General features: G+C 52.2%; 1 protein-coding gene across 1 annotated transcript in view; it reads right to left on the bottom strand.

Moving 5' to 3' along the window:
* BIK (BCL2-interacting killer (apoptosis-inducing)) overlaps positions 1 to 710 on the bottom strand; it is a 6301-nt gene extending 5591 nt beyond the window's left edge. Inside the window, exon 1 of the mRNA XM_011945143.1 lies at positions 542 to 710. Within this exon, the coding sequence (XP_011800533.1) occupies positions 542 to 702 (161 nt within the window). The 5' untranslated portion in view covers positions 703 to 710. The remainder of the gene's footprint in view (positions 1 to 541) is intronic.
* Positions 711 to 11073: the final 10363 nt, after the last annotated feature.

Here is an 11073-nt window from a genome sequence, read left to right as displayed (position 1 = left end):
CAGGGTTTTGCCATGTTGACCAGGCTGGTCTAGAACTCCTGACCTCAAGTGATCCACCTGCCTCAGCCTCCCAAAGTGCTGGGATTACAGGTGCGAGCCACTGCGTGTGGCCCAAATTCCTTCTTGCTTGAGATCCAAGAACCCTCTTTTGGGATCTGGATCAGGTCCCCTTTCTGGCAACAGAGCCATCTCCTTCAAGAGGCCTTGATATACTCAGCAGGTCGCTAAGGGCTTGGCCTGTCTAGCTCCCTGAGGCCCAAACACTGTGCCATTTTGACAGCCAGTGGCCCCAGGTCCATCTTGGGACTGTGAACATGGTGGCTGTCCAGGGGTCTGTGAGCTGGTGTCAGGGGAGGGTGGGACAGCAAAGTGAAGCCACTCCTAGGGCAGAAGCCTCCATGCCCACATCTAGGGAATCTTCCTCTCGGGGGCCCTGCCTGGGCGGCATCTGCAGTGCTCCCCCAGTCACAGAAGGTCTGCTCATCCGGCCACCCCTGAAGTCACTATCAGGCATGGGGTGGGGCAGGCCATGGCTGCCTACCTGTCCTCCATACACTCCAAAGGATCGAAGTCCTCCATAGGGTCCAGGTCCTCTTCAGGGTCAGTCACACCAAGAACCTCCATGGTTAGGGGTTCCAGGAGCTGCTCATACAGGAGGGTCTCCATCAAGATGTCTCTGGAGATGGGTCTTACTCCAGACATTTCTCCTGTGGGGCAAAAAGACGGCATATGGCTGGACCCCTCAGAACTGAGCGGTCTAGGGGCTCTCTCACAGGATGACCCCCAGATTGCATAGCCCTACTCACCCGCTCTTTTGATCCGCTAAAGCTGTCAATATCCCCCAGCCCCAGCTTGTGCAGGCATGAATCCCGCTACATGCTGTGTGCCTCTGGGTAAATCGCCCAGCATCTCTGTTCTTGGAAGGGAGGGACTTGGAGATGATTCCTAAGCTACCTCCTCCAACTGTTTGTAAGAAAAATGAACCCAAGGCCGGGCGTGGTGGCTCAAGCCTGTAATCCCAGCACCTTGGGAGGCCGAGACGGGCGGATCACGAGGTCAGGAGATTGAGACCATCTTGGCTAACACGGTAAACCCCATCTCTACTAAAAAATACAAAAAACTAGCTGGGCAAGGTGGCGGGCGCCTGTCGTCCCAGCTACTCGGGAGGCTGAGGCAGGAGAATGGTGTCAACCTGGGAGGCGGAGCTTGCAGTGAGCTGAGATCCGGCCACTGCACTCCAGCCTGGGCGACAGAGCGAGACTCCGTCTCAAAAAAAAAAAAAAGAAAAACGAACCCAAATGTGTCCTCATCGCCATTCATTGAGTTTCCTGTTCTTTGCCACCAAAGGCCTTCCTAACTGTGATCATTGCAAATTCCCACGTCAATAAATGTTTCATCCTGATGGCAGAGAAGAGTTCTGCGACCCGATTCACTATCATGTACCCCACATTTACCCCACAGTGTACCCAACAGTCTTCGATCTAGACGATGATAACGACAATGACTGTGGCACAGGAATCTAATGGCCTAGTTCAAAGCCCAGCTCTGGCAGTTAGCACCAGTGTGTCAGTTTCTTCATCTGTGAAATGGATTTCATGGTCTGGGAGCCCTGCCCTGGGCTATTGGGAAGACGAAATAAGGAACTCCTTCATGTACTTTGAACAGGGCCTGGCACGCTGGGAGGAAGCTGGCACTAACCATTACCTTTATGCTTCAACTCATTATTTTCTTACCATAATACCCTAGGTGTTCTTAATTTTCAATTCCCCATGCCTGCTGATAGAACACTCTGCCCTCCCACTATCTCACTGAACTGTTTGTTCACACAGGACACTGAGACTTAGAGAAGTTCATGACTAAGCCAAGAAGGGACAGAGCTCCAAGTCTCCCTGCCCCCCACGCAAGGGAGAACTGACAGCAGGCAGGACCCACAGGGCCGCCCTCCCGCAGGCCTAGGCACAGGTATGTGATCACAACTTGCTTTCAGCATTCAAGGGAGATGGATGGACTGGGTGCGGTGGCTCACGCCTGTAATCCCAGCACTTTGAGAGGCTGAAGTGGGCGGAACACCTGAGGTCAGGAGTTTGAGACCAGCCTGGCCAACATGGTAAAACCCCGCCTCTAATAAAAATACAAAATTAGTCAGGTGTGGTGGCGCATGCCTGGAATCCCAACTTGAATCTGGGAGGCAGAGCTAGATTCTGATTCCAGAAGAAAAAATAAAATGTCACAGATGGGATGTTTACATTGTATAGACTGCCAGCACTGTGTGTGTTAAGGTGGCATTAAAAGAACTGCGTCCAGAACTTCCGGCTGCCTTGGGTGTCTATGCAAAGGACATTTCCCTAGGAAAGCAGCTCCAGCCCTTGTTTGCTTTCCCCCCCTTCCCCTACCCCTCGAAAAGGCAGTCTCCTGCTCTGTGCTCCTGTGGAGACCCCAGTACCTCCATGCCCCGCAAAGTGAGAACGACAGTGGAACCTCAGCTCACTGTGAGCTGAGCTGTAAGCTGCACTGAGCCTTGCCTTGAGCCACTGTCCCAACAGCCCCCTTACCCAGCAGGCATTCCCAGAATCCTCAGGCGCCAGACAGGAAGAAGCCCCCAGCCACTTCCTATTTTCCTGGCTACGCTGTCCAGGGTCTACAGCAGAGAGTAGGCCGGGTCTACCTGAGGAGTCAGTCACCCACGCTCTGCCTTCAAGACCCTTTCAAGCTCCCCAGCCCGCCAACATCCCCATCTGAGTAGACCCAGGACCACGTCTCACCTTAGATTAATACGCTGACCCAATCCTTCCTGCCCCAGTCTTGGTTTCCCCATCTCTTGTGTTTTTGTTGGTGGTAGTGTTTTTTGTTTGTTTGTTTTTTGAGACAGTGTCACTCTGTTGTCCAGTCTGGAGTGCAACGGCGTGATCTCAGCTCAGCTGCAACCTCCGCCTCCCAGGTTCAAGTGATTCTCTGCCTCAGACTCCCAAGTACCTGGCACTACAGGCGCGCGCCACCATGCCCGGCTAATTTTTCTGTTTTTAGTACAGACGGGGTGTCGACATGTTGGCCAGGCTGGTCTCAACTCCTGACCTCAAGTGATCCGCCCACCTCAGCCTCCCAAAGTACTGGGATTACAGCACTTTGGATTAACTCATTAAATACCCATTACCCTCTACCACATCAAAGAAGTGACCTAATCTGAGCCTTTAACCCCCGGCCTCTAGGCCCAGGCCCTAAGATTGGCTTGATATGAATGGCGAAGATCCTATCACCAACCAGGCCAAGGCTGGCCTTGGGGCCCAGATCTGCATGGGAAAACTCAGTGTTGAGCCAGGGAGTGGAGGGTGGGGGGCCTGCCCAGGAGGGTCCTTACAGCTGTGGTCTCTCCTGGCCACCCCACCAGCCCAAGGGAAGCCCAGTCCTGGTCAGCTCTTACCTGGCACCTGTGCTGAATGCCTTACTGGTCTCCAGCCTTCAGTGGAGCTCTCTCCAACCTAATCTCAAGGTAGCAGCCTCAACCCTGACCCTGTCACTGCTCTGTTCGGCTCCCTAGACCTGGCCTGTGCAACTCACGCCTGTAATCCCAGCACTTTGAGAGGTGGAGGCAGGTGGATCACCTGAGCTTAGGAGTTTGAGACTAGCCTGCCTAACGTGGTGAAACGCCATCTCCACTAAAAATACAAAAATTAGCCGGGTGTGGTGGCGCTCGCCTGTAATCCCAGCTACTCGGGAGGCTGAGGCAGGAGAATCACTTGAATCTGGAAGGCGAAAGTTGCAGTGAGCTGAGACTGCGACATCGCACTCCAGCCTGGGCAACAGAACAAGACTTGTCTCAAAAAAAAAAAAAAAAAGGGGGGGTTGTGCCACATCCACTAACAGGCTCTCCCCCTGTGGCCCTGCCACCCCAATCTTGGTTCCCACCCTAACCACACTCAAGATAAGTATGCTTTCCACGGATGGTGGCCTGGTCCTGCCATGCCTCCAAGTCTTCAAATGTGCAGAGCTCACCAGCCAACCTCAGACTGGCCCATGCCTATGCCTATTAGCCCTTTTATAAAAATTAAATTTTATTATTATTTTTTTCACATATAGGGTCTCACTCTTTTGCCCAGGCTGGAGCGCGGTGGCCTGATCATGGCTCACTAAAGCCTCAAATTCCTGGGCTCAGGCAATCCTCCTACCTCAGCCTCCAGGGTAACTGGACAGGTATGTACCATGCACATGGCTAATTTGTATATAATTGTTGTAGAGACAGGGTCTTGCTTTGTGGCCCAGGCTTGTCTCGGAACTCCTGGCTTCAACTCCCACCTGGGCCTCCCAAAGCACGGAGATTATGAGTATGAGCCTGGCCGATTTAGGCATCACCTTATTGGACCCTCAGAGTCTGCGTGTCTCTGCTCCCCTCTGGCTCCAGCTGACTACACTAGCTGCTGCTCAGTTTCGTACCTGTGGCGGGCTGGAGTGTGGGCTCTGCAGCTGGGCTGTTGGGTGTCCCTGGGCAAGTTAGCTGACCTCTGTTTCCTTAATTCTAAAATAAAGATGGCTCTGCCTGTAGTCCCAGTACTTTGGGAGGCCAAGGCGGGCAGATCATGAGGTCAGGAGTTCAAGACCAGTCTGGTCAACATTGTGAAACCCCGTCTCTACTAAAAATACAAAAATTAGCTGGGCATGGTGGCGGGCACCTTTAATCCCAGCTACTCGGGAGGCTGAGACAGGAGAACTGCTTGAACCCGGGAGGCGGAAGTTGCAGTGAGCTAAGACTGCGTCACTGCACTCTAGGCTGGGCAACAGGGCAAGACTCCATCTCAGAAAGAAAAAAAAAAAAATTAGAATGGAGATACTAGTAACACCTACTGTACAGGGCTATTGCGGGGATGAAATGATCCGGCACAGAGTAAACCCCTAAGAGGGGAGCTGCTGCTCTTATCAGTTTCTGGTTCTCAGCCCAAGGCCTGGCATAGAGCAGACATACGTTTGTTGACTGAAGACATGGAGGCAATCTACTCCCAGAGGACGCCCTGTGAGGTCACTGCAGCTGCAGATACAGGAAACTGGACTAGTTTTTATTATCTTTTTTTTCCAGCAAACTTGCAAATGAGTAGTTGAAACCCTTCTTTGGTGAAGGAAGACACACCTAGCCATGTGTCCCCACCCAGGCTACAGCCCACACTTTGCCTCCCACACACTCACCAGTGGAAAGACCAGGCGCCAGTCAGAAGCCCTGTGTTACCCTAAGAGGTTAGGATGCAAATCTAATGTGTGCAGAAGAGAGCGCCACACCCACGGCCTTGAGGGTACCTGCAGGGCTCAGAGCGGGAGGGAGGGCAGGTTCTGGACAGAGCAGCCAGCATTTGGTGAACAGCTCTGCACTCAACAGCTCGCCTGTGGCTCATCTGGAAGATGGGGAAACGCCATCTACCTCCCAAGCCCCTCCCGGGTTGCGCAAAAGCACAAGCAAGTAGAGCTGTGTCCTGCACAGTCCTCAGCAGGTGTTCAAGGGCTGAGGCTGCAGGAGTGTCAGGGCAGGGGTGGGGGGCAGGGGTGGGGGGGGCTGGACCTGAGGGTGGGGTTGAACTCCCGGTAGGGACCCTCAGACTCTCATGATCTCACCCAGTCCTGTCAAAGCCAGGCAGGTGGGATCTGACACTTCCCGTTTCACAGGCAGGCAAACCAAGAGGGTCAGGGGCCACGCTGGGGTCACAGGGAGGGCCGGCTGAGTGGGCCCAGCTAGAAAACCCTGGTCCAGTCTTCTACCTGCAGCCCGCCCAGTCACAGCCTGGCCCTGGACCATGAGGGTGGGGTGACGCAAAGCCCTTGGAGCACACACAACTCCAGTGCAACCCAGCAGGAAACGGCCTGAGCCTGCAGCCAGGCTGGACCTCAGTTCCACCCCCTGCTCGGCCCCTGCTGTGAGGCAGAACAACCAGCTCACCTCTGAGCCTTGCAGAAACAGCCGGGCGAAAAGATACACTACTGCCCATTTCCTGCCACCTAGCAGGGGCTCCATAAAAACTGCTTAACACAATCAACAGCCTTAGAAGGGAGGAGACCAGAGGCCACTCACAGCTCAGGACGCCACAGTGGACTGCACATGTTGCTGCCTTTCTGGAGGGTAGTGTGACAATCAGCATCCACCAGTCACACACACACATGACCTTTGATTTCTAGGGATGCATCCCACATACACCCCCGCGTGGACCTGGCAGCCCTGAAAAATTGAAGCCAGAGATCTGCAGACACGGCTGTGCTGTCATCACAGCCCTTCAGGAGGCCAAGGCGGGCAGGTCGCACGAGCCCAGTTCAAGACCAGCCTGGCCAATATGGCGAGACCCCCTCTCTAAAAATAAATTAACAATAAAAATTTTTTAAATGTATGAAATGGGCCAGGCGCGGTGGCTTACACCTGTAATCCCAGCACTTTGGGAGGCCAAGGCGGGCAGATCACGAGGTCAGGAGTTCAAGACCAGCCTAACATGGTGAAACCCTGTCTCTACCCCGTTTCAAAAAAGTTAGCCAGGTATGGGGTGTGCACCTGTAATCCAGCTACTCGGGCAGCTGAGGCAGGAACATTGCTTAAACCTGGGAGGAGGAGTTTGCAGTGAGCCAAGACAGCACCATTACACTCCAACCTGGGCGACAACAGCGAAAAACTCCATCTCAAAAAAAAAAATGTGTGTGTGTATGTGTGTATATATATATATATATGAAATGGAGCTATTTGATGTTTTTCTTCAAGGTATATTTTTTATTTTTATTTTTTTTTTGAGACAGAGTCTTGCTTTGCCACTCAGCCCGGAGTACAGTGGTACAGTGGCCAGGTCATGCATGGCTCACAGCAGTCTCCACCTCCCAGGCTCAGGTGATCCTCTCACATCAGTCTCCCAAGTAGCTAGGACTACAGGCGCACGCCACCACTCCCGGCTAATTTTTTAGATTTTATATTGCCCAGGCTATATTCCAAGAAGCTCAAAGTACACAATGCCCAATATCATGACTCCTTCACCACCTGTCTGGGGAAGCCCAGGCTCCAGAGCCCGCTGTTAGGAACCTGCACGTGTCCAAAACTGCTCATTTTGGATGGGTGGGTCGATTCGCTTCCCATAAGTGATGGAGAATTAGCTAGGAAAAAAGAGGGAAGGCAGGGAGATTTAGAGAAGGGAGGAGAGGGGAGAAGCACCAAAGGGGAGAGGGAAGAAAGAAAGGAATTTCGTTTTTTTTTATTTCTTCAAGAGGGAGCCTTGCTCGGTTGCTCAGGCTGGAGTGCAGTGGCGTGATCTCGGCTCACTGCAGCCTCCGCCTCTGACAGTGAAGAGCAGAATATGGATGTGCAGGTGGGTATTCAAAGCGTGGTTTCAACCAATTGTGTGCCATGCTTGCACTACTATACAGTGAAGAATCCTCAACCGAATCAAATCAAAGTTGGGGGACATTTGTACAGTAAAGTTGTAAGAGGCCGGGCACGGTGGTTCACGCCTGTAATCCCAGCACTTTGGGAGGCCAAAGAGGGCAGATCATGAGGTCAGAAAACCGAGACCATCCTAGCTAACACGGTGAAACCCCATCTCTACTAAAAAAATACAAAAAAATAGCCGGGCGTGGTAGCATGCACCTGTAGTCCCAGCTACTCAGGAGGCTGAGGCAGGAGAATCATTTGAACCCAGGAGGCGGGGGCTGCAGTGGGCCGAGATCACCACTACACTCCAGCCTAGGTGACAGAGTGAGACTCCATCTCAAAAAAAAAAAAAAAAGTTGTAAGGGTGACAGTGTAAGGGAAGCACTCTCTCCTTTCCTGCCAGAAGAGTAAAGGGGATCAGGGCCCTTGACACAGTCATCCCTGAAACGTCAGCTGCAGCAGGGGTAGGGGGCTTGGGCTCTGGGGCCAGCCTGCCCAGCTTCACTCATACATGGGCTACTCCTGGGGAAGCAGCTAGCTTCTCTGCGCCTCAGTTTCCTCCTCAGTAAAATCTACCTCCTGGGGTTGCTGTGAAGATTAAATGAGCTAAATCAGGTACAGTACTCATGAGTGAGTGCTCAATAAATATGAGTTGTTATTTTTTGGAGGCTCACAAAGAGCCCTTTAGCTCAAAGTATACACTATCACAACCTTGTGACAGTGACAGGAAGGAGTGGCCCTGGATCTCACCACGGCACCTTCTATAGAAAACAGGGCCTAGGGACAGAAACCAGACATTCCAGTCCATCTCCAAAAAGCAGCACACTTTCCCCAAATAGCATGAAAAAAAGACACCTCTACCGCGCCGCAGACATGCATTTAGTTATAAGGAAAAAAAAAATCAGTATTATGTATCCTGTTTCCTCAAGTTTCAAGAAAACAAAAAAAATGAAAGGTCACTTTTTTCTCTTTAAACACTGATGTGTAGCGAGTAACTTGGATAAAAAGGTGCCACCCTACAAAATGTGCTCAGTGTGTTCCGATTCCAGGATGGGCTTGGCTGCCTGGGCTGGGCCTGGGAGACCTCCGTCCTTCACAGTGGAAACTGAAGCTGGTGCCAGGGCCGCATCCGGCTTCAAGATCTAGAATCAGAGCCTTTGAAATTGAAAAGGGGCGTCTGAAAGGGCACCCCCACCTGGGGCGTTCAGAGCTAAGGCTCCAGAATGAAGGGGTCACCTGGCTAGTGACAAGATGGGAGTCACCTGAGCTGCAGCCCCCCCAAGATCCCCCTGTGGGAAGCCCAATATGGAGAATTATCATTTTGGGACAGGGTTTCTCTGTCACCTAGGCTGGAGTGCAGTGGCATGAACGTGGCTCACTGCAGTCTCCACCTCCCTGGGCTCAGATGATCTTTCCACCTCAACTTCCCAAGTCCCTGGGATTACAGGCACGCGCCACCACACCCGGCTAATTTTGTATTTTTAGTAAAGACGGGGTTTCACCGTGTTGCTCAGGCTGGTCTCGAACTCCCAACCTCAGGTGATCCACCCGCCTCGGCCTCCCAAAGTGCTAGGATTACAGGCATGAGCCACTTCGCCTAGCAGACTTAGCTTGTATCCATTACTTTGAACTTGACAATGAGTCTGTAATTACTTACATAATTAAACATACTATCCCTTACCCCAACCCCCACTGAGGGGGACTGTGTGATCCAGGTCACAGCACCTCTCTGATGCGCTCTCAGGGACAACCACGGGAGTGACACTGAGGCCTACATGAGACTTCAAACCCTGAAACCCTTGGCTGGGCGCGGTTGCTCACACTTGTAATCCCAGCACTTTGGGAGGCCGAGGTGGGCGGATCACTTCAGGTCAGGAGTTCAAGACCAGCCTGGCTAACATGGTGAAACCCCATCTCTACCAAAAATACAAAAAATTAGCCAGGCGTGGTGGCAAGCGCCTGTAATCCTAGTTACTCTGGAGGCTGAGGTGGGAGAATCTCTGGAACCCGGGAGGCGGAGGTTGCAGTGAGCTAAGATGGCACCACTGCCCTCCAGCCTGGGAAAGAGAGTGAGACTCCACCTCAAAAAAAAAAAACAAAAAAACCCTGAAACCCTTCCGAAACAAGGCATCACCCAGAGGCAGGACACAGGGGCTACTTTCAGATCATGCTTCCCCCACCCAGTGGCCCCTCAGGGCCCTGCATAGGGATGCAGATGTGCCGAGTGACAAACAGGCCTGTTTCCGTTTTGCCTGGCATATTGTAGAGATGGTCCAGATGTTTGGTTTAATGTCAGTTTCTCTCTTATCAAGAAAGCAAACCCCACTCCCTCCCACGCACACCCCACCCCATCTGGTACAGCCCCAGACAGAGTCAGGGCTCTTGCAGAGCCTGGCTCTGACAAGGGGCACTTGGCTGCTGAACCCCTGGGCCTGGGCCACATTGGCCATGGGGCTTTGGAAAAATTCCTTAGCCTCTCTGGGCCCCTAATTCTTCATTTCTAAGACTAGAGTTAGGGGAAGCCAGGTGTGATGGCTCACTCCAAAATGCATTTAAGGCCAGGCGCGGTGGCTCACACCTGTAATCCCAGCACTTTAGGAAACCAAGGCGGGTAGATCATCCGAGGTCAGGAGTTCGAGACCAGCCTGGCCAACATGGTGAAACCCCCATCTCTACTAAAAATACAAAAATAGCTGGCTGTGGTGGCGGGCGCCTGTAATCCCAGCTACTTGGGAGACTGAGGCAGAAGAATCGCTTGAACCTGGGAGGCAGAGGTTGTAGTGAGCCAAGATTGTGCCATTACACTTCAGCCTGGGTGACAAGAACAAAACTGTCTCAAAAAAAAAAAAAAGCATTTAATACATGTAACCTACCCCACCTCACAGCTCAGCCTTTTGGAGGCTCCCACCACTTTAAGAGGACAAGGTGAGAGGATCACTTGAGCCCAGGAGGTTGAGGCTGCAGTGAACTGTGATTGCGCCACTGCACTCCAGCCTGGGCGACAGAGTGAGACCCTGTATCAAAAAGTCAGGGGAGAGAGATTTTAATCTATGTCCTTTCCTGTTCGAACACCTATAAAAATAATCCTAACCGTAGAGGAAGTGTAACAGACTAATAATTCTCTCGACTGATTTTGAAATGACCCCAAAAAGGGGAAGCCTGTGCCTTTTTATCACCATGAAGGAAGCAGAGAATGCCAAGCCACCACCTGGGTCTACAGTTGTTAAGTTTCAAAAGTTCATATTTAAAACAAGTTCTGGGCCGGGGTGCGGTGGCTCCCTCCTCTAATCCTAGCACTTTGGGAGGCCAAGGCAGATGGATCAACTAAGGTCAGGAGTTCAAGACCCCCCTGGTCAACATGGTGAAACAATGTCTCTACTAAAAATATAAAAGTTAGCCAGGCGTGGTGGCTGGTGGCAGGCACCTGTAGTCCCAGCTACTCAGGAGACTAAGGCAGGAGAATCACTTAAACCTGAGAGGCAGAGCTTGCAGTGAGCCGGGATCGTGCCACTGCACTCCAACCTGGGAGACAGAGCAAGACTCACTCAAAAACAAAAATTAGGCCAGGCGCGGTGGCTCACGCTTGTCATCCTAGCACTTTGGGAGGCTGAGGCAGGTGGATCACCTGAGGTCAGGAGTTCACAACCATCTTGGCCAACATGGTGAAATCTCATCTCTACTAAAAATACAAAAATTAG

The sequence above is a fragment of the Colobus angolensis genome, unplaced genomic scaffold (assembly GCF_000951035.1).
Source record: "Colobus angolensis palliatus isolate OR3802 unplaced genomic scaffold, Cang.pa_1.0 Scaffold239, whole genome shotgun sequence".
NCBI classification, from domain to species: Eukaryota; Metazoa; Chordata; class Mammalia; order Primates; family Cercopithecidae; genus Colobus; species Colobus angolensis.
This window is presented reverse-complemented; position numbering and strand designations above follow the sequence as displayed.